This window comes from Numenius arquata, chromosome 3 (genome assembly GCF_964106895.1).
Source record: "Numenius arquata chromosome 3, bNumArq3.hap1.1, whole genome shotgun sequence".
Lineage (NCBI taxonomy): Eukaryota > Metazoa > Chordata > Aves > Charadriiformes > Scolopacidae > Numenius > Numenius arquata.
Genome location: NC_133578.1, coordinates 61888793 through 61913090, shown reverse-complemented (window position 1 = coordinate 61913090; position 24298 = coordinate 61888793). Strand labels below are relative to the sequence as shown.

At 38.3% G+C, this 24298-nt stretch overlaps 1 protein-coding gene across 3 annotated transcripts in view; it reads left to right on the top strand.

The window, feature by feature from the left end:
• Nucleotides 1-18962, top strand: part of TRPS1 (transcriptional repressor GATA binding 1) — a 175984-nt gene extending 157022 nt beyond the window's left edge. For all 3 annotated transcript variants that reach the window (XM_074145532.1, XM_074145530.1, XM_074145531.1), the window contains exons 5-6: nucleotides 12380-12502; nucleotides 17901-18962. In XM_074145532.1, the coding sequence (XP_074001633.1) occupies nucleotides 12380-12502; nucleotides 17901-18962 (1185 nt within the window). The remainder of the gene's footprint in view (nucleotides 1-12379; nucleotides 12503-17900) is intronic.
• The last annotated feature ends 5336 nt before the right edge of the window (nucleotides 18963-24298 follow it).

Here is a 24298-nt window from a genome sequence, read left to right as displayed (position 1 = left end):
TTTTTGCCTCCCACACCCCTTGTGTTATATCACAGATTTTAAGGTCTTCAGTCATTATGCTGTGTCTCTGTCTTGGATTCCATGAAATGTTTCCTATCAAACTAGGAGACCATATGCCCATGTTGGCCTAAAATTCTCAGTGCATCATGTACCAGAAATAGAAGCTGGTAAAGATTCTTCGGAGATTGTGTTCACTTGTTCCAAAGACCTGGTTTGTTTATGGAAGGGATGCTTGCAGTACATAAACACTATTTAAGGAGAAATGTCTCCAAAATATAGAACAGTTGTTCTCTTCTCCTTCTCATCTTAATGGTATTTTTAAGGAAAGCTATACAACATGCTATATTGTCTCATTTACAAATAGGCATTAGAATCTTGATAGGAAAGAACAAGCAGAGAATAATTTTTGTAAAATCTACATTAGATGCTTCACTCAGTTCTTTGTAAACATTCTGAAATTATTTACAGTGGAGTTTAAAAGTAGGTTTCTCCATTTTTAGTAGCTGTATGGTTTTACAGATTGCAATCTGTAACATCCAGTCTGGATGTTGGTCTATTTTAATTAATGCTTTTTTAGACATTAAATTTAAAATATTTTATTTCTCAAGGCAAATTAATAGGAATTAAGACTTAAATGGATAGAAATTAATAGGGGAAAAGAGAGTGACAAGCAATCTACAGCCTCTCACTGAAGAAAGCTTCAGAGAATCATTGAGGCTGGAAAGCAGCTCAGGAGATCATCTAGTCCAGTCTCACTGTTCAGAGCAAGGTCAGCCAGAGCAGGGTGCTCAGGGCTGTCCCATCAGGTTTTGAATATCTCTAAGGATGGACAGTCTCCACAGCCTCAGGGTAACCTGTTCCTGTGTTCAATCACCCTCACAGAAAAAAACCTTTTCCTTTATGTTCACATGGAATTTTCTGTATTTCAATTTCACTGAATTTCACTGAATTTTTGAGTTGGAAGGGACCATACAGATCATCTAGTCCAACTCCCCTGCTGAAGCAGGATTGCCCAGAGCATGTTAGAGCATGTTACTCAGGACTGCATCCAGGCGGGTCTTGAAAATCTCCAAAGATTGCTCTGGGCAATCCTGCTTCAGCAGGGGAGTTGGACTAGATGATCTGTATGGTCCCTTCCAACTCAAAAATTCAGTGAAATTCAGTGAAGGGGACTCCACAACCTCCCTGGGCAGCCGCCTGTTCCAGTGCTCTGTCACCCTCACTGTGAAGAAGTTTTTTCTCATATTTGAGTGGAACCTCCTATGTTCCAACTTGTGCCCGTTGCCCCTCGTCCTATAGCTGGCAAACACTGCAAAGAGTCTGGCTCCCTCCTCCTTCAAGCCACCCTTCAGATACTTATAAGCATTGATAAGGTCTCCCCTCAGCCTTCTCTTCTCCAGGCTAAAGAGTCCCAGCTCTCTCAGCCTTTCTTCATAAGGGAGATGCTCCAATCCTTGAATCATCCTCGTTGCCCTTCGCTGGACTCTTTCCAGTAGTTCCCTATCCCTCTTGAATTGGGGAGCCCAGAACTGGATGCAGTATTCCAGTTGTGGCCTCACCAGTGCAGAGTAGAAGGGGAGAATGACTTCCCTCGGCCTACTAGCCACACTCTTCCCTGTGCAGCCCAGGATTCCATTGGCCTTCCTGGCCACAAGAGCACATTGCTCGCTCATTGTCATTTTGCTGTCTACCAGGACCCCCAGATCTTTCTCTTCAGGACTTGACTCCAGCAGGTCCACACCTAACCTGTATTGGTGCCTAACATTCTTCTTCTTCAGGTGCAGGACCCTACACTTTTCCCTGTTGAACCTCATGAGGTTCTTCCTTGCCCAGCTCTCCAGCCTGTCCAGGTCTCGCTGGATGGCAGCACGGCCCTTTGTGGCACGGCAATTTGTGCCTTTCCTTCTTCTCCTCTCACTGAGCACCACTGAGAGGAGCCTGGCTCCATCTTCTTTACTTCCCCTATCAGGTACACATGGATAAGATCGCCATGAGGCTTCTCTTCTCCAGGCTGAACAGTCCCAGCTCTCTACGCCTCTCCTTGTATGACAGATGCCTGAGTCCCTTAATCATCTTTGTGACTCCTCACTGGTCTCTTTCCAGTACATCCATGTTTTTCTTGTACTGGGGAGCCCAGCCCTGGACACAGTACTGCAGATGTGTCCTCACCAGGGCTGAGCAGAGGCAAGGATCACCCCCCCTTTGGCTGCTGGCAACACTTTGCCTAATGCAGCCCAGGAGGCTGTTGGCACTTTTAGATGGGTTAGCTTTAAAAAATACAAATACGTGGGGTTTTCTTTTTTCTTTTTTACCCTTTCCTTTTTCAGAAGATACCTCCCTAGATGGCTGTTGAGGTTCATCACAGCTGTAGTCCATTCTTACTTCCTAAAGCTATCAGAAAGGAAGCCATCAAATATTTTTGCCAAAATGGGATCAGAGGACAGAATAAGATGATTATGTTAGAGCCAACCACTTAGACACAGACTCTGCCTTATTGTCTTGTTATCTGGAAGTGTTTGGAATGGACTGGTTAGATGAAAATGTCCAATATAAAAAGGGCACTGCTTTTCAATATTTACCACACCGTGGTATCTGGGGTACCACAGTTTCTCCCTAAGCTCACAATAGGAAATAACTATGGTAATTGTGTGGTATGGGTTGGCAAATGTTGATTTTTCTGAATGGAAGCCATTCTAGCAACAGCACGTAACAAAATCTGCAGTGAAAGTGCAGTCCTAAGTGTATTGAAAATAATAGGTGAACATAGTCCGCTTTGGATCCCACCCTAGTAACAGCTTTCTCAAGGGGACTGTGTGAGACTCAAATTATAGTTACTTCAGTTCCTGAACAAGTATATAAGCTATAGTTGCTCATATGAAACATGGTCTTGTTATATTTTTTCTTTAATTAAAATTAATGATCCTAAGGGGAATTTTTTAAAGCACAAGTAACAGGTAAATGTTACCTCACTGCTTTTCACCAAGTAGACACCTAATTGACATTTCCTCTCCAGGTCCTGAAGACTTCTATGAAAACTTTAGATCCTCATTTTGTAACTTTGAATTAGAAATTATTCTTCTAGTGTAGTTTCCAGATTTGGGGTGCAAATTTGGGAGGATGTAGGTGATCAAAAGGCAGTGGGACTGAGGCTTCTAAGACACTTAATGGCTTTTGAAATTTTTACCCTCGAGGAGCCTTTCCCCTGCTGATTTTGGCAGCCCTCAGCCAAAATCTACAAATGAGAGTTCCTCCTCTCAGCTGCTGGCTTTCTGAGCCATTTTCTATATAAATAGAGATCACGTGGACTTTAATAAGGTCAGGGAATGTTTTTTAAATGTCTGTGATTTTTTTTTTTCCTCAAAACTTAATTTTGCCCATCTGATTTCTGTGGAAGTGGGAACAGATGCCAGAATCTGAGAACGCCAGCAGCTTTGAGCTCACGCTTACAGCAGAGCACTTGCGGGATTGGGACCCTCAATTACTATCACATGTAGAGTTACATATTGGCTCTTAGCTGAGATCTGCAAATGCACTCTGGTTCTTCTACCATGTCAAAGTTAAGAGTGTTTAAGGAAATATGGATGTATCTTTGCTCCATTTTTATCTGTTCATTTGATGAGTGAGATTACTTAATGAAAGAAGGGATACGTGGGGTGGCTTCTTGAACATAAATCCTCCGGTATCGATGCCTAAACTTAAGCACCTAATTCCATGTTTAGGCACCTTCACAACTGGCTTTTTATCTCAGAAAGTGAGTCTGTTTATAGCAAAGTCTAACTATTGATTTAGATTCCCCGTTTGAGACAGCAGGGCTTTGATGTTTTTGCCTTGTGCCAAGAAATGAAAGAGTCAGAAGCATTTCCAGTTTTCTCGATGTCTCTTTCACTGTGCTTAGTTCTGAGGGTACTACGTTTATCCAGTTACTGATCAGAAGAAGAGTAGTCAAATTTTGCACATTTTATGCCATTTAGATTGTGTTTCTAATTTGGAAAAATGCAAGAGACTCCTAATGACTTAGGTTTGTTCTCTAACAATGGCTGAGCTCGTTTGGAAGTACACGGCGTTCGGAAAGGAGCAGCAATCTGCGTGTACAAGCGCTGAGTTTTCAGGCAGCCGTTCAGCATTGGAGCTGCTGCGTGAATCTGTTTCAGCAAAGTGCTAGTGGAGAAAGGTTTATGTTATTTAGGAGCAAGGATCGCAGTTCCCAAACCAGGCTCCCTCTGTCCTGCTTACGCACACTTACACATCTGCCTAAGCGATTTTTGTCAGCAATAGTATTATTCCTAAATTGGACTTCTTTTATTAATCTTATTTTTGATTGCTTCATACCAGTACTCTGTTAAAATTGCCCGAGTGGTCAAGCTGATTTAGAAAAGTGGGAAGAGGTTTAGCAGAAACTTAGCAATTTTTACAGCAGTTCCTAAAAATGACTGATAAAACCTGTTGTGATACTAACATCACAATTCTGGTGAAGATGCTGAGAGATGCTGCTGGCAGTTTTTTACTGTGTTGGGTGATAAACTGCAAAAAAGAAAACAGGGGACAAATTTAGGCAGATTGTAGTTTAAATACTCGTGAGCACACCTCAGCAGAGATAGCGCATTACCTTGAGTCAATGTACAGGAGGAAGGGAGAAAAATGGTGCTACATTGGGGGGAAACAAAGACAATCAGGGCTTTCTTCTTGAGCAGCTGCAGCCAGTTCCACTAATGGAAGTGCAAGAGCAGAAACTGGCAGCACAAGGTATGCGTTCGTTTTTACAGATGGCAATGCAGACAAGTTGGTAATTGAGAAGGAAGTCGTGTACGTGAGCTGTTTGACGGGGGACAGCCCATTACAGTACTTTCCTGTGTAATTGACTCGGTGAATTATTGGAGACAGAACTTCTATTCCTCTTGAATAGGTTTCAGTTGCTGCAAAATGACATCATTATTGTGTGGGAAATGCAGGTTTCCACATTGCTTTTTTTTTTTTTTTTTTTTTTTTTTTTTTGTGCTATTGGTGTTAATAAAACTTTTAAAATTAATTTTTGGGTTGCTTCTGTGGAAGTCTATGCTGTACTGCTGGTAGTCAGTGGCAAAGTACAGCAGAAGCAAGATCATATAATAGTGTGGTAGCTGTTTAAGGCACTGGAAGAGATTTAAGAATGATCATGTGCAAGTTGAAGGAGAAGACCTCAAAGATACACTGTATCTAGTAAGAGATGGCTGAAGTAAGCTGCTTTCTAAAAAACCCTACTTTGTGTAGAATGATTAAATATTTAACTCTTTGCAAACCAGGCTAACATGTAGTTCCACCAGAAAATTCATTATGTGAATTTTACAGTTCATTACGAATGCCTTTTACCATAAATAAGTATATGTGTATTTATTTAGTCCATGTGCATGTATTTGGCCCACCAGAAGATCACATATATTTTTAACAGCACTAACTGTGGCAAGACAGTCTAACCTGCAAGAAAAAGCTTTATTGTTTCATTTTTGTGCCACTGCAGATCTTGATGAAATGTGAAATTACCTTCCATCCCTGTTTGGATTAACAAGGAGATAGACTGCAAACTACATAATTTTCACAGATAAATAAATTATTAATAATTAATAAGTCATGGAAATTTTATTGTAAAGTTTATTGTCATTATTTATGTGAACCCATAGTTGCATGTGGCCCTTAACGGATGATTAAAATGATGGCAAATTCCTGCCCGCAGAGCTCAGGCTCTGGCTGAAGGTGGGTGTCCAAAGCCGGTTCCCTTCCAACATGGTGGCAAAGGTTGGGTCACCTGTAGCTTGGGGGAGGAAATAAAGGTGAGGAGGTGACAGCAGTAAAGAGATCCAACAGGAAGTGATTTAGTGGCTTCTTCACATGGTGATGTTTTTCTCAATTGAATTATTTATTTTGATGAATGATTTTTTTACTGCGGTACCAATCATGACATCATAAACTAATATCTTACTAAATTCTTCCTGCTTAGTAAGACACCAAGAGATTGTAGTTTGCTGCTGGTTTTTTGGGGTGGGTTTGGTTTTTTGAGTAGTGAATGCTGCTGTCTCTAAGGTAGCTTTAAAAAATATAGGGAAATGCTTCAAATGCTGGGACAAAATCTACTCATCTGCATTTTTGCTGCTGATAAAAAATAATTGCAGTTTACATGCACATTAAAATATTTACTCTCCCTAAGGGATCGGGAGTGGGATTCTGAAAGGCTGTGGTAGCAGTAATGTTTAATTTACTGCCTGTTTTTTTTCCCTCACTAAAACCCCCTTGATTCCTCTCATTAAAAGTTTGCAATACAACATATATCATAAAAAGATGCTGTCACAATAGAGCATTAAAAATTCCACTAAACTTTTTACATGAATTAGGTGTGTAATTTTTACTTTCCTTTTGGTATTTTTACTTTCTTCCTACCTTGCCTTTCCTAACCTCTTTCTTATGCGTCTTTCAAATACAGGTCTTTAGTGTAATTGTTCTTGAAAACGTGTTAGATGAAGAGCTTGGATTTGGCACGTTAAATTGATTTCAAGAGGCATCTGTTAACTCATAGATAAGGTTGAAAACAACTTCTACTTTAACACTGCTTTATGTGTTTTGCTTTTTCTGACAACTTATGCTTTGGGGCAGAAAATTTGCTGTGCCTGGTCTATTCCTGAAAGCTGTCCAAGTTATAAAGGGAAGAAAACCCAATGACTTTCATTTTAATTTAGACATAGTTACAGCAAAAGCAACTACATTTTTAAAATGTGAAACTTTAGAGGGACATAGTTGTGGCTGTTTTCATAGTTGAGAGAGAAAGCAGTTTTGATTAAACACATTCAGAAATTCAGAGTCTGAGTGCCTCTGCAGCCAAAAGAAATGAGGGCTGAAAGATTCTTCTCCCATCCTAAACAGGAGAAAGTAGCACTTACTCCAACATCCAGATGTTGTCTTGCTGCCCAGGTTTTAAACTCCAATTAATCTGAGGCTCACCCAAACTTAGAGAACTAAATGCCTCCTCGTTTAAGGAGGGCAATACCTGGAAAGACCTAGCAGGTGTGAAACAGACAAAAAACTCCTAAATGCTCACGGCAGTGCAAACACAACATATACAGATGTAACCATGTAGCATTATACCATTTTTCTGACCCATGTAGTAGCAGCCCGATATTTACAGGTATGAGCCCAGCTGCTTACAGTTGATCCTCTCCACAGTGGATCACCTGGCTCATACTGAACAGAGCACATTCAGGTCTCCCAGCGTTCCCCTTTTGGACCTCCCGTGTTGCCGGAGAGCATCCAGAGCCAGTGTTTTTCCTTTTTTTTTTCAGTGAGGCATGTGTAGTTGTAGTCTCTGACTTTGTCATTGGAAATAGGTCAGGCATATGCTTATTCCTGGGTAACATTTATGATTTCTCGTGTTCTGGAGCTGTGATTATAACGTGTTCTGCTTCTGGCACGGTAGGAAAGCCAGAGATGGTCAAAAAATCCACTCAGGCTTCATCGCATCGTCATTTTGTGACAAGGAAGTGAAAGTAATCAGCAAAAAGGCAAGTTTTGTTGTGTCCAAACCAAGAGGGTGATGTAAGAAAAATGCTTGGCTGACGCTTGTGGAGCCTATTTGAGTTTCTAAAAGCATCTTCTGGCAGAAGATTTAAAAACAGGATGTATTTGGCACTAGCAGAGCGTCAGGCACCGTTGCTTAGTCTAGCTAGCTAAAAAGCCACAGTTCCTGAGCAGTGTTTTTGGCTGTGCTTTTACATTATAGGTTTTTCTACATGTAGTTCCATTGAAATAATAACTGAAAGTTCCGTACATTTTAAAATATTTGTTGTGTAACTGTGTAGTATAATGACACTTCTACATGGCTACAAAGTTTGAAATAATGTAAAATGTAGAGTCATCTTTCTTAAATTTAAAGCAGTTTTTATGAAAAACAAGGGCCTAATTCTGTTGAAATGTCTGAGTGAATTACTTGTTATGGCATTCTCTGCTGTTTCATTGCTTAGCAGAAAGCACTACTAGTAATTTCCTTTTTTCAATGAAATATTGGTAACTAGTGAAAATCATTTAAGGAGTTAAAAAAAAATTAAGCATTCGGGCTTGACAATGTGTATACCAAGTTTCAGACTTGTTCAATTTGAAACGGTCAAGATATGAAACCATAAAAAATGTGAGTAAATACTCTGCATATCAAGGGTTGTTATGCAATTACATGCTTTCAGCATGGTTCTTACTGAGGGAAAACAGTTAGTAGAGAGATCTGCAAGACATGTTCAGTGAATAATTACAAACTTCCATAGCTTAGCTACGAAAAAAAAATAATAATCCACTTGTTGCTTTGCTACTACTAAAACACTAAAACGTGTGCATACTTTTTTTCCCCGGAGCGAAGCCGCTATGAGTGTAGATTTGCTAGAAAGTTATCTGAAAAACTTGAAATCCCCTCTGCTCCCCAACCCCCCAGTTTTGGCCAATCTCCAAATTATAAACAGCTGAACTGATTTAAATAAAGTTTTCAGTACCAAAAAGGAAAAAAAAAAAAAGGTTACATCTGGGCTGAAAAAAGCCTCATGCGCCAAGTTTTGGCCCAATGTGATTTGAGACAACTGCGATATTAAACGCCCAAACCTAGGAACTGGAATGGAAATAGAGACAGGCTCTTCGCTGTACTGGCCCCTTCAGGATTTGGGATTGTAATGTAATGGTTATAAGGCTCCAGATGATTAAAGCTTGACTTTGTAGTTACATCTTTTAGTTATTTAGACCCTTTTGGTTTATTCTTCCAAGGATGTACAGGAAATTTTCATGGATAACTCCAGTTAGTGCTAGTGGCATTGATTGCAGACCGAAACCTTTTTATCTATGGCTCTCGTGACTAGTTCTGCCGATTTACCTTTTCTGGGCTCATTTTAAGAGATTATTTAACTATGATAAGTATGTGTTCACATTTGAAAAAGAAAAAAAGGTTCCATAACATATTTCTTGAAAATACTGTCTAGGGTGGTGCTTAGCAGAGCGCTTGAGCACATGGCTGGGTTTTATGGAGGATGTGGGCCATAGCTGTTGCACAGATTTTGCTGAACTGGAGCTCAAGTGCCTGTTCCTTTGCAAGACTACCTGGAAAAACAGCAATATTGGCCGTTATTATTAAATAGTACAAAAGCTGAGTATGCAAAGCCAGATAGACTCATGCAGAAGTATCGTCACTAACAGTAGAAGATTCATCACTAATTAACATTTAGCACAAAAATCAATATTTAGATATTTTTTGTTGGCCGATAACCTTTATAAAACTTGGTATACAGGAAGTAAAGGCCTACTTTTTTTTTTACTTTTTTTTTTTTTTTTAAGAAACTATTGGTTTAAGAGAAGAGTACTACAGGCATTGTAGGCTTTTAAAAACGGCTTCCATTTTTTCTTGCAGATATCATCAACATTTCTCAGGTGTATTTTGACAAGCAGGTCAGTTCTGTGGTTAGTGGGATCTGGGAGTCCAGAATATTTAGTCCAATTCTTCCACAGTCCTGTTTCACCCAGGATATCCATTTTAAAGCTGTTTATCCCCACTGTAAAAAGCTCTTTCATAACCAAAAAGTCCAACAGAATAACAGCATTTGTAACAGCATTTCAGTTTTTCCACAGGTGGTTTATTTCTTCATTAGTGTATGTAATCTATATTGGAACACTTAGGTAGGGGAATAATCATTGTTGATTATCCTGTAAGGTCCTTAAACAATACAGAAGTAAGAGATCAGGAAGGTAAAGTAAGATAAGATGTAACACTTAGAACAGTATGTAGGATGAATTTACATACTTTGCATTAAATTTAGGGAAGGATGTTTAGCTGGACTACTTTGAAATTTTAAACAGATAAAAAGTTTGTAAGTACTAAATAAGTACAGGTACATGTTTCTGATACATAAAGCTACTACTAGGTAATTTGTAGATTCTTGTCAGCTGTAGTCATATTATCTGATTGCAATTAATGCCTAGTGTGAATCAGATCTTTGTTTAAAAGAGAGAAAAAAATAGTTACTTTTTCCAGTGTTTTAAAGATATACCAGTTCCATAGCATTCAATGAAGATTTTAATGTTATTAAACCTTCTGTCAGCATTCAGGGGTGTGCAAATGTTGTGTATAAACTAGATGGCTTTCTATATATTTTAAAAGTCTTCCGTGACTGTGTAGAAGATACTTCCCAAACTCAAGGAACGCAAACAGAAATGAAAGTGTGGAAAGACTGACTCAGATTAAGACTCCACTTGGTTAATACACCACACCAAGAAGCCATAGGCCAGGAGGCAAGAAGTAGGGGTGGAAAGGAACGGTTTAGCAGTTGTATCTGAATCCTGGCCATATACAGTCATTTCCACTTGGAAACTTGAAGTGGACCAGATTTGAATTAGTTGAGTGAAGCTTTATTGTACTCTTAAGGCAAGTAGCTCAGCAACCAGGTGAAGCTGTGCGAGGACATGCAACCACAAAAAGAATTTCGAGCTTCAATTTACTTGTAGATGAGTGCGCCTTCCCAGAATGAGCTGCGTCTCATGTACACAACTAGTTAGATGTTTGCTGAAGGACATCAACTACCATTTAGTTCTCCCTTTAGCCAAATTGAGAAAAATGTAGTATATTACTGCCTCTGATTTAGGAGACAAAGTGGGGGATGATGTAAGGGGGTGAGAGAAAGATTATCTTGACGACAATCTCGGTTTTACTGTATCACTTTAAAGTAGCACAACCTGCTGTACTAATGAAATTGTGTTCTTGGTTTAAAAGGGCAATTGTTAGCCTGACTTTGTGCTCACTAAAAACATTTCCCCAATCTTGTTAAATTATTGCACTCATTTCAGATTTTTATGGCTATGCAGCTTACCAGCCCTCGTTTCTTTACGTTTCATTCATTTTCCTTGTATTGATGATTAATGGAGGATGTCGAACGTTAGAGTGAGCAGGCATCAGCAAATGCAAGATCATAATTAGTTTAGCTGACGAGGGCCTCTGATAGCACTTGCATCTGGATGGAAAAATTACCCTATAGGGAACTGGCTGCTCACCAGGTCTTTTTAGTGATACATTGTGAAACACCCGATGAATCAAATGCCCTTTCAATGCCAAGAAAGTGTTCCAGTCTTGAAGCCAAAATTATGTCTGCAGAAAGCTTTCCATTTGAAATGTATCAGAGTACAATTATAACCATTGTATTTTTTTGGCATGAACACCAGTCTTCTACAGTATGGACTAAAGTTAAATAAATTACTTAAATTTTATGAGACCCTGAAATTTTGACTTATAGTGTTAGTAATGTTAAATTTATAATAAAATTAGTTTTCACCCGGGCTGTTTTTCCCTGTACTCACCCATTCTTATCTCCAATGCTGAAGCTTTCTTATTGATTTTCTTCCCTTGCAAAAAGGGAATAGAGTTGAAATTCAGATTTTCTTTTCAGCAAAAGAATTCAATTTCCTGCTTATTAGTATTTATGCCCACAAACACAGCCTGACTTTTGTTTAAATAAGAAGTTTAATGAAATCATTACTCTGTAGAAAGAATTTAACAAGCAATACTCATAAACGTGTCTACTTTTAAATATTCCTGGATCATTATGAAAGCTGATGAATGCACAGCTCAGTCTGGTTAAAAATCAATTTGTATTTAGGAAAGTTGTACTGTGCCTTTCTTTGCTTGACTAAAATAAAATAAATAAATCTATTAATCTATGAGACAGTGTTTTTCTGGGGTTTCGGGTGAAGTTCAAAAGAGGTCTTATTAAGAATACTGTACTTTTATTTGTTTGGCCCCCTTGTTCTTAGTGGGCTGTGGGAAATATATGGTAGCTTATACAGTTTTCAGAAGTGGGAAAAACTGGAAGTGAATATCATGTATTCAATTAATGAAGGATAATCTCTGTTAAAGGAATTAGTATGACACAAATACAGACTGTAATTGAAGTGGTGGTGTTTCGGAATTCTTGTTACTGATCATACTGTAAAATCGAGCAAACTAGAAAGAAATAATGTGTTGTGAAATGCGATGAACAAACCAGAAGTTTACAGAATGTTCTCAGGTTTTTTCAGAATTTGCTGTTTAGAAACCATCATTAAACGCACAAAACCTGAAGTTCAAAAAGTTAAAGCTGTTACTCTGAAAAGGCTTTGGTGTTTCACACACCTCATCCATCACTTGAGGGTTAATTATAATGAAAATCAGTGGTGCCTATTAAGCACAATTGAACCTGACCTCATTATGGGCAGTGTGGTTTTATACTGTCATTGTTGCCAGTCTAGAGACAAAACTCCTGTGTTGATTTGTCCTAACTCCGCAGCTCATGTGACTCACCTCTGACCTGTTTTTTTTTTCTATGTGTTTTTTTTTTTTTTTTCTTTTTCTTCCCTATTTCAGAGACGTAGAGGCTCGGGTGTTTTTTGTGCCAATTGCCTGACCACAAAGACCTCTCTCTGGCGAAAGAATGCAAATGGTGGATATGTATGCAATGCGTGTGGCCTCTACCAGAAGCTTCACTCGGTAGGAATAACTTACTGGTTTGTTCAGAAAAAAAAGGGGTTATACAGCTATGCTGGGCAGCTGTAGTCTTCTCTGGTTGTGTGATTAGTACCACTCCCTGGCCTGCAGTTAATTTCCTAACAGGGTTTTGCAGTATGGTCACTTTGGGATCAGATGTGATTCATTATGAAATAGGCTGGGATGTGGTGGGTAGACATGTTTGAGATCACCAGTGATGCATTTAATTATTTTGATACAAAATAAGGGGAAAATTATTTCTTTGCTGGGAATACCATTTAAAGGCATACAATATGTTGTGATGAAAGCTCTCTAAATTCAAGAGCCCTCATGTTCATAATAAAAAAAATAAAAGTTCTTAAAGTTAGACATCACATCTATATCAAAAATATCCCTTGCTGGGGTTTTTGTTTTCTTTCACTTCTCTTCCCCCTGCTTTATTCTTGACAGTAATTTTCCTGGTGATATGGGATGGTGGGGGTTTTTGTTTTTTTTCTACAGTTCTTATAGTCTGCTGGAGGATTCTGAATGACAAGGAAGCTACTCACTTGATGGCACTCATCACTTGATGAGGGGAAGATTCACCATCCCTCAGGATCAGGCAGGGAATAAGTAATACTCATGGACTATCTATATTGCTTTTAATCTTATCAACACTTGGCTTGATCCTGAAAGATGTTGAATTCTCTCGTGCAGGTCCAGGAAAGCCATGCTTAAGTGTTTCCTTGGACCAGTGCCAAAACACTCAGAATCTTTTAGGTTAAGACCCACTAGTTAAATATTATCCCCACTATCTTTAATAGAAGCACATGAAAGAGTCAGGTGACCAAGATTTTACTGTAATTAATTAATTTTTACAACATTCCCATGAAGTTAAAAAGTGTTACTATTTTTCAGAAATAGAAACTGAGGCAGCCTTTGGGAGTTTGCCAAGGCAACATGATAATCCAGGTTTCAGCCCAAATCAGAAATCTGTGTTGTGGCTGAGAGTGCATGTTGTTTAAAACTTTTCAGAGGTTCACTTTTCAGAAAAAAAAAAAAAAAAAAAGCCACTTATGAAACTCTTTCAAATGCAGTGAGACTCCCAAGAGCCTACGCCTATTTTTCTTACATTTGAGGCATAAGCTTCTAAATCAATTAGTAGTTTCTGTGAATTTTACCCTTGGTCTTGTGTACAGGCCATATAACAACCCTGTTTACGCACGTTACTGTCCAGCCAGCCCACTTAATAAAAAAAAGTCCAGTTTTCGAAAGCAGCAAGACCATCACCAGTCTGAAAGGTTAGCTCTGTTTGCCATGTGCTGTCATTCTGAGGTCAATAACTGTTTTTAAGCTCCAGAATAACCCAGTTAGTCAGATAACAGAGAAGGAGAAGATGGACTAACACACGATCTCTGGCCAGCATCTTGGCTGAGTTTTGCTGAAAGTATCATCTTCCTGGAGATCTCTCAAAAGTTCTAGATGTAACATCTAATTCAAGGCAATTGGTCAGTGGTAAGCATCCACAAAGAGTTTAAGGAGAACAGTTTGGTTTTTTAATATTAAATTGACATTTGAGTCCAGCTGTTTATAGAACTTCCATTCACAGTCCTCATTTTCCCTTTTTTTAATATACTTTTCTGAACTATAGTGTTGGACCTTACCGTGATTATTAGCATAACTTATTGAATAGATAAGAGCTACAAGAATCAGTTTTGAATTCAAACTGATTCTTATGAACCAGTAGGAATAAACTCGTGTGCTTCCAACTATAATAATTAACAATACAATGTCAAACTTTATGCATATAGAAAGTGAGAAGCTGACATTATCTTTTAGCTCCACTGTTCAAGCATGGCAATAAGCTGTCATTCAGTGGACATTCAACATTAATATCGTCAATTGGACTTTGACCAAACAAACACAAAGAATTTAATTAAGCCTCCACTCTGCTCTGGTATGATAGCAATTGTAAGTTGGAGTCAGAAATAATCTAACAAATCTCTCCTTTGGGACACCTTTTGAGACAGTCCCATGCAAAGGGATGCTCTTCAGCCTGGCACCAGAAAGATGAAAGTTTTTTTTATCTGTCTGCCTGTCTAGCTAGCTATCGCTTAATGAAAAATTACAGCAAGTATTTGTCATGTTTGTTTTCGAGTTAAGGAGTCTAGGATGCTGCAGTTATTAGGTAAAGGTCTGAAACTATAAAAATTCAAGGGAATAGAACTGTTCCCTTCTGTGGGCCACCCAATTAAACTAAATTGTGCTACACAGTTCAGTAAAATTCGCCTACACTAGGTTTGCACATTTCATAGCTCCCTTTTGATTGGATTATCACAATCTAGAACTACTGTCCTCGCTACCTCAAAAATGTTTGTAATACACTTATCTCTGAGGCCCCCTTTTTACTTGTATTTAATAAGAAGAAAAATCTATGGTCTGTCAGATACTACTAGGGGGTAGTGACTGACAAATGTTAACATGGTAGTGAATACTGCTGTAAGTCACATTTCCATTTCTATGATACCCTTGAATAATTTTTCAACATATTTTAAAAAATGTTCAATCTATCTAGGGATCATTTACATGTAACTTGCCAGGTTTTCACATTTCTCTCCTCTCCTCTAGAGAAATTTCTATGTTAAGAAATGTGTAATATTCCAACGGTCAATTATTAAAATAGTTTCAGTGAAAAAAATGCTTTCAGTTCACTACAAACATATGAATAATATTCACATTTGCTGACAGAGAAAGGTATATCCGTTGTCTCCCCAGAATCATGAATGTGACCATTTATATCGTAATGCTATTCCTCATTTTTTAATAGCTCTAACTCAGTCATGGAAAACTAGATTTTGTTCCATAGTGATTCCTTGGCCACGTCTTTGGACTATTTCAGTGGGAAGTTACAGCATATTATTCTGGGATTAGACATACGTGATCTTCTGGTGAAGAGATCACCTCAAAGTGTAATCACGATAATTTATTGAACTATTTGTTGAATTTTGTAATTTTTAAGTTACTCATATATTTGAGTTAGGGAGATTGCCACTGATAAAGAGATGGCAAAAAAATCTTTGTAATCATACTCAATATATAATGTATTACGTATAATTAATGATCTGACATAGGGCATTTTAAAAGTAAAATTATGGTAATGTTTCCACAATTTTCTAAATCTAGTGCCCTGTTGAAAATCAAGAAGAGAGCTTAAACTTTTCTGTCTTTTCTGCCTCAGTTACAACCAAATACAGAGTATTTCCATCTGCATGTTGCTGCCATGAGTTAAAAAAACATGAGTAGTTTTACTCCACTGAGTAGTCTGTTTTAATCAGCTAAAGACTACTCAGATGAGTACAGTCATGTGCCTGCTGAAGAATTTTTAAGTTGGACCTACAGTCTTTAGCTCCTAATGACACGTGAACTTGGAAGAGCCTGATCTACAAACAAGTGTGTGAGGGTCCTTAATGACAGGTATGAAGATGTCTCTTTTAACTATTTCCGAGACCAGACTTCTTACCTGTAGCATGAAGAGTAAGACTAGAAGTATTTCCAAACTATTGAACAGTTATCTGGAAGCCACATGAAAATGTTCTGTAGTGTATATATAAAAGTTTAATAAGAGCAACGTCAACAGCATTGTACAGTCTAAGGCAGCATGTCAGTATGACAGTGTTACAATTGTCATAAAAGGTGAGGAAGTTACAGTGAGCTGGTAATAAAGAGTATATGCTTATGCATATTAATTGACTTGATTTTGCAAACTGTAAACTTTATTTGCATAGAATTTACATAGAAAATATTCTGATTTTATCTAAACATGATTTTGCCTCAACTTTGATCTGTTTGAGGAGACTGGTTCAAGGTGCTGTTTTTCTGCTAAGTTTAAATTTTGCTTTTTAAAAATCTAAATCAAAGTGTATATTTCTTCTGATTTAGAGTTTTAATAGAAAGTAGCTGCACTGCCTAAAATGTAGTTAACCATTAAGAAAGAGCTGACCTCAGGGAAATAAATAGGTGAAAGAGGAGAGGAAGATGGCAAGTCAAGAGAGAAACTGGATCCCTCCAAATAAGAGAGTGAGCGCTCTTCCAGCTCTGGATATTTTTATATTAATTCAAAGTTATGAATATATATAAATTATGCTACATTCAAGGTAAAAACTGTTTTGGGTATTGACTATAGGCCAAAATTTAATCTGCACTTTGAAACAATGTTAAAAAAGAGAATTTCCAAATAAACATATAAGTAGAATACTGTGTGGGGTACTTTTCTGGCCTTCAACCAAAATAGGATTATGTGTGCATTTGGATGAGAAAAACGACAACTGCCAGCACACCAAACTGAATGACTTTTAGGTAGTTTTTGTTGTTTTAACATCTGCCCAGTAGAGCAACACATACCGACGTTACAGCACCATCTTTCATTCACATACCATGGCCTTCCTGTTGAGGGGCCTTTCAAAGAGCCCTGGCTGCTGTCCTTCCTTGTACTATGTTTTTTTCTTCACAGAAAAGTATTTTCGCTTCTCATCTAAATAGGCCACCTACCCTGAGCTGGTGTGGGGAAGAAGCAAATGGAAACAGAAGTCCTCACTTGGTTCTTGCCTCTGCCTCTTCCTTGGTTCTTTTTTCTTTACAGGCTCTTTTTTCCAACCTTCAGGTGATACCTTCTCTCCCTCATGACTTATTAGCACAACATCAGTAACATTTAGAAAGAAGTACAGTAGGGATAAAGGGGTAGGAGTCGGTACCAAAGTCCCACATAGACCTGTTGGTGCTTAGGAAAACATTTTTCCTTGGCTTTCTTCTCCATCTTTCTCAGTCACTTTCCAGCTACCATCATGCCACTCACCACCACAGTGGACCTGCAGCCCCTTTGCTAGGCGACAGCAGTGGTGGTCAGCAAGCTGTGTATTTGCTTGCATTTTCTATCCGTGTTAAAGCAGGGTGCATATCAAGGTAAGTGTTACCCAGTTCTTGTCATGTGATCTGGGCAAACCTCTGCCCGATACCAGCGCTGGTGACATGGTGCATAGATTAATACTAGTGCATGGGGCCATGCATCTCCCACCTCATCCCCAGCTCTCAGCACCCTCTTTCAGCATGTTTCCCCCAGAATTTTTGAGGAGTAGGGGGTAATAAATGCTTTGACAGCTTGGATACTTTAAGCCTTTTTAAGTAAATAGGTATAGTATGTCTAAGGCAGTTGACTTAGTTGGATAAAATAAACCAATTCATAGCTTATTTTTAGCATGAGGAGACAGGAACCAGCATTTGGGTTGAAATTTGGCGATTCCCGTAAAACTCTTATAATATAGCTCTTCACGAAAGAAAAGATAAATTTGTGTGAGCATGGTCTTGCAGATTTGTTTAATGTGTCTTTCTTTTTTCCTTTTGTTCATTATGTGTGTGTTCCATGCAGACTCCCAGGCCTTTAAACATCATTAAGCAGAACAATGGTGAGCAGATCATTAGGAGACGAACAAGAAAGCGCCTTAACCCGGAGGCACTTCAGGCTGAGCAACTAAACAAACAGCAGAGGGGTAGCAGTGAGGAACAAGTCAATGGAAGTCCCTTAGAGAGGAGGTCAGAGGATCATTTACCTGAAGGTCATCAGAGAGAAATTCAGCTTCCCAGCCTCAGTAAATATGAGGCCCCAGGTTCATTGACTAAAAGCCATTCTGCTCAGCAGCCAATATTGGTCAGCCAAACTCTGGATATTCACAAAAGGATGCAACCTTTGCACATTCAGATAAAAAGTCCTCAGGAAAGTACTGGAGACCCAGGAAACAGTTCATCGATATCAGAAGGGAAAGGAAGCTCAGAGAGAGGCAGCCCGATAGAGAAATACATGAGACCTGCGAAACACCCAAACTATTCACCACCTGGAAGCCCTATTGAAAAATACCAGTACCCACTTTTTGGACTTCCGTTTGTACACAATGACTTTCAGAGTGAAGCTGACTGGCTGAGATTCTGGAGTAAATATAAGCTGTCTGTTCCTGGGAATCCACACTACTTGAGTCATGTGCCTGGCCTACCAAATCCTTGCCAAAACTATGTGCCTTATCCCACCTTTAATCTGCCTCCTCATTTTTCAGCTGTTGGATCAGACAATGACATTCCTCTAGATTTGGCGATAAAGCATTCCAGACCTGGGCCAACTGCAAATGGTGCCTCCAAGGAAAAGAATAAGGCACCACCAAATGTAAAAAATGAAGGTCCCTTGAATGTAGTAAAAACAGAGAAAGTTGACAGAAGTACTCAAGATGAACTTTCTACCAAGTGTGTGCACTGTGGCATTGTCTTTCTGGATGAAGTGATGTATGCTTTGCATATGAGTTGCCATGGTGACAGTGGACCTTTCCAGTGCAGCATATGCCAGCATCTTTGCACGGACAAGTATGACTTCACAACTCACATCCAGAGGGGCCTACACAGGAACAATGCACAAGCTGAAAAGAATGGAAAACCTAAAGAGTAAACCTTAGCACTTAGCACAATTAAACAGAAATAGGTTTCCTTGATGGGAATTCAATAGCTTGTAATGTCTTGTGAAGACCTATAAAGCACTTCATATAGAGAGCATGCCTTATCCAATATTAAATCCCTTGTTCTTTTTTTTTTTCTTTTTCTTCTTTATTTTTTCCTTTTTTTTCCTTTTTTTTTTTTTTTTTTTTTTCCTTTTAAATGAGTGGGTTACCAAGTAAAAAAGAACAGTTGGATGGTGGCCGGAAGGGGGAGAAGATAATTTTATGGGACACGGCCCACCAAAGCTAGCCAGAATGCAGTGAATCATGGCGAATAACCTTGAGAAAATTTTACCGGACAATTAATACCTTTGCTATTGTGTAAGAGACATAACTGGCAAGAGTGCAAAGATGTGTATATGTATATACTGCTGCAGGGGTATAGTGAACATATGCACATTGTATTTAAGAACTAGACTTGTTAAATATACGGACGTTAAAAGGTCATTTCTTTTCTTCAATTGGGGCATATTCCTGCCCTACAACATGCCTTAGGATCACTTTGTCCTCAAAGCTTTGGCAGCAATTTCATCTAGATGTTTCTCAGACTCAGCTGATTTTTAGCTACCATTTTATCACTACATTCTTTCTGGCACACTTTAGTCTAGGAAAACCATTTTGTGCAAGTGAAGTCTCTAATACAGAAGCCACACTCCGGGTTTAATTTGCGTAGAACAAGGTAACCTGCTGTATTTTATTTTAATATATTTTTAATATATTACATTTCTAAACCTTAAAGTCTAAGGTTACTTCTCTACAGGCTTAACATTGCTATACATACCAATCAATCCCTTCAGTAGACTTATACCAGCTTTTGCTAAGTAGCATTAAATGTCTTCATAGTACTTTTTAATACTTAAAGCTTTGTAAAAACTATCCATGAAGGGAAAGCTCCTCAGCATAACTGCTCAGGGAAATAGGGCTAAATAACTAAATGTTAAATAATTGGTTAAAAGGTGCTGTTAGACGAGCCTCCATGCTTGCTACAAGGGTGTACAAGAACTGACTTTAATCATTTTCATTATAGTGTCCCAACCAGTAGTTTATTATTTTGCCACAGGGATGTAGAAGATATTACAAGCTACTGGATGCACTGTCAGATTAACTTATTTCATTAAAGAAGTTGGGAGAACAAATAGAAAAAACCTTATTTTTCTAGTAAATATTAATGTATTACATTTCAAATAATGGTGCCTGACATATTGAATAATTATTTTCTACAGTGTACGTATGCAACAAAGATATTCCATCATGCATTAGAGTCAGTTCTGGCTCTGCCTCGCTGTTTACATTTGCAAATGTAGCAAACAAGGTAATGAAGCAACTATTTCTATTGCAGTAGGTATCTTTTTTTCTGTGTGTGTGCATTAAAGTTGTAAACGATAACATGAAATGAATGAAATTTGTTGATATTAATGGTATGGAAAAACAAGAAGGAAATGAAAATATTTTTATGCCTACTTAGGAAAAAAAGGGTAGCACTATTCATTCCAAGTACTTTTGTATTCTTAAGCTCTTAACTCACATTGTAATGCTTAAAATGATAAACATATATCCTCTTTTTATTGCTTTGTCTGTGTTTCAGATGAAACATTTCAGAAATTATTTTGATAAGTGCTGTTTGACGATGCAGCACTGATGTTTTATTGCATTCTGTAGTAGCATTGCACTCCATTTTTACAATATTACGCAGTTGCTTTTTTGTTTTGTTTGGGTTTGTTTCTTTTTCGCAGTGCAGGGTCTTAGTTCCTTATGGTTGGATGGCAGGTGTAGCTCAGCTGGTTCATGAATGTTGCAGCGAATGAAGTTTAAAATGTCTTTCTGATATTATGTTGTCTTTTATTTCTCCATTCATGCATTTTATTTTTTAAAATGTTCTATAAAAATATTTCTGGACTAAGTCCTCACTTGAGATTATATGTAAAGGGTCCTATTCTGATCTCACTTACATGCCGCCTTTCTCAGATTTTCATGTAATTGAAACTAAAGCATCATAAAAAAAAAAAAAAGTTCTTGTATTTAACTTACCTGAATCTCACCACTCTCCCTTCTAGAATTTGGTGCACTTATAAGATACTTAACCAGATAGACAGGGAGGTGGAAGATAAAAGGAGAGGTGATAGGAAATGTCTAATAGGAGTTGGCAAAAGGAAAACCAAGGGAGGAACTGGCCTAAATATTCAGCACTTTGATAGTCCTTTGAAAAATGATGTGCCTAAAGCAGCCGGCAATGAACATCACCATGCATGAGAAGCACTTACACAGCTGATCACCAAAGGTCTTGCTGACCTTGGCAGTATTTTAGGTGTTACATTTTCACACAGATGAAAGGTTATTGCACAGTTTCTCTGATTTGTTAGGCACAGACAGGCTATTGTTCAGCATTAGGCTTGCATTCCTTCCTGCTCCACCCATTGCTTCTATACTGGTGAGCAGCATATGGAAAGTCCCACTCGATCTGTTCATGGTTGAGTTCTATAACCCTTCAATAGTGTTCTAGGTTAGCAAAGGATATTGGGCCACATTCTTCTTCTTCTATTTTTTAGGTGAATCTCCTGCTTGATACCAGTGCCGGACAAAGTCTGGTTATGTTTTTACTATTGTTCTCCAATAATAAGTTCTGACTTGGTTTTTGTGGATTTATTTTTGTTGGGTATTTTCTTATTTCTTTTTTTTTTTTCTGTGGGGACTGAAATAGATTGCCCTCGTTTTGTTACGTCAGGGTCCAGTGTGTGTCCTTTTCAGCTTTTCCAAGAAACATGTTAGACTCATTAAGCAGTGACTTTTATCAGCTTCAGAGGTAGCTGGCTGCTGGTTATCAGTAGTTACTGGTTTGACTTACTTCTTCTAAAACCTACCAGTTCCTGTGGCTTCTTCATTGATGGAAGCTGCATCTTCATGGCAAAATATTTTATGGGGGACATGCGCATTATAATACTTGAGCACCACCCTGTACTTCATAACACCTCTTGCTAAACTCGGAAGCAGAGGCCAATAACAGGAAATACACATATCAAGGTTTGGGGATGAGGAGAAATGGAATCTTATGAGTGCGAAGAACAAGACAGATTTTTGAATATTAATACTGCACACCTAGATGGTGCAAATAAAATTTGAAAAAAGTTAATTATTCTTGCCATGACATATTGAGATGTTCTAAGATTTCTGCTTTGCAAGAAATGGCATTTTGCCATAACCTGTTCTCTTGTACCCAATCAAGGGTAGGGGGAGCATAGTTTTGTTTTGTAACAGAGAGGTGACTCCATCCCTCTTCCAGACCCCCTCACAATGGATATTAATTAAAAAAAAAATAAATTAAATCCTGGCATTGAAAAAGAGTAATCTTATTTAGTAACTCTCAGGTAGAAACCAATGTTAGCACACACAAGTAATTCCTGCACCCACTGCATTTTGATCAACTTACAGCACCAAAAATTAAACTTTCAAAGAATCATTCTTTGTTCTCAACTTGTCCCTTTCTTCAAGGTGTTGTACATCTTTTACTAAAGAGTGGTAGTTTGAGATATTAAAATTTATCTCAAATTGGACCACAAAGTAAGTAGATGGTTCAAAACCAGAGGATTTGTGGTGCCTGTCATTAATCAGATTGCAGAAGAGGAACAATGTTTCCATTAGCACTCTGTATAGCAGGAACCCTCATGCAGCATCTTCTGCAAACCGGACTGTCTCTAAGCTATCACTTCGCGGCCGCTGCCCCCTAGGTTAATGCAGCGGGAGACGAAGACTTCCCAGAGCACAGTTTGCATTCAGGTGGGAAACTCAGAGTGCTTTCCAAAAGAAGTTTTGCACCTAATTGCCACTGTGCTGATGAAATTCCCCCCTTAATTTTTCATGGACCATCCAGAAAGGGAGGGAGGAACCCTGGCTACTTGTATCTTGATTTTGCCTAAAAAATGTACTGTTGTGTATTGTGACAGTTTAAAGAGCGAGAATAGAGATACATCTCAAAACAGTTAAGGCACGCTGTGGATGAGAGATTATTTTTGCAGTTAGAGGGGCAGCAGCACAAAAGTAACTGATGCTAATTGTTTACAGTGCTGAAACATTGTTGTTGTGCAGTGGGGAGATCTGATTTGGCAACCATAGATTGGTACCTACTTCAGGGATGGACTTTCAAGTCCGTCTTCGGACAGGGCAATGTTGCTCTTTAGTCATAACTATTCGCTTTATGTGCTAAGGATGTTGTCTACCATCTGCTTTTTTCCCAGGATGTGTAAATATATTCCCATTTTTGCTCCTGTATTGATTTTTCTTGGCTGACTTAACATGCTAATTCCTAATACTGGTCAGGAAAAGCCAAAGAGATTAGAAGTTTGCTTCTGTTCAGCCAGAATGGTAGATATATTTCCTTCTGCTTCTGTAGAGACAGTTATGCTTGGCAAAGAATAGCGAGCAATTTGTCGACGTATCCCAAATGTGATAGATAAGTGAGAAATCCCTTCTTAACATTTCTATAAAGTTAAGATGGGCCAAGTAGAATTATTTACGTAATTTCCTCACCCCAGAACGGGATTCTTCCCTACCCCCAGCCTCACAACTTGATTTCATTCAGCCAGGTCCCAAAAGCTGGCAGTTGGCGAGATGCTACCTATATAGTAATCACATATACCCCAATTTACCCCTTTCTACAAGGATAAAAGACAATGATTTAATTGCTGACAGCCAGATAAATACCCGTTTCATTTGATTTTTAAGTACACTTAGGAAAGTAAAATTTTTAGAATAAACATTGTAACAGCAACCACAGTTTTCCATTCCTATCATTTTTGCCTCTGGGCTCTATGTAAAAGGAGAACAGGAGAAAAGAAAACATCTCAAAATGCCATTGTAAATTTAGCTTATAGAAAATTCACCAGCAGGAAAAGGAAAAAAAAAGAAAAAAGTACTTCATAAAGAATGACTTCATGTTGCTAAAAACCATCATTAAACTTGTAGCCCTGATTTGACTCTAGAATGTTGGCTCTTAATGTTTTGTCCTTACAACACATGGATGTGTTTTTTTGTTTTGTTTTGTTTTGGGGTTTTTGTTTTGTTTTGTTTTGTTTTTTGGTTTTCATAGTGCATGTTCATTTCTACTCACAAACATGTTCTTGGTGTATTTCTTATGCAAACAATCTTCAGGCAGCAAAGATGTCTGTTACATCTAAACTTGAATAATAAAGTTTTACCACCAGTTATAAATCAGATTCATGTCATTGTTTCTGGGGAGAATGTAATGTCATAGTGTCACTTCACCATAGCGGGGTTGGGGAGGAAAACAGTGCGGAGT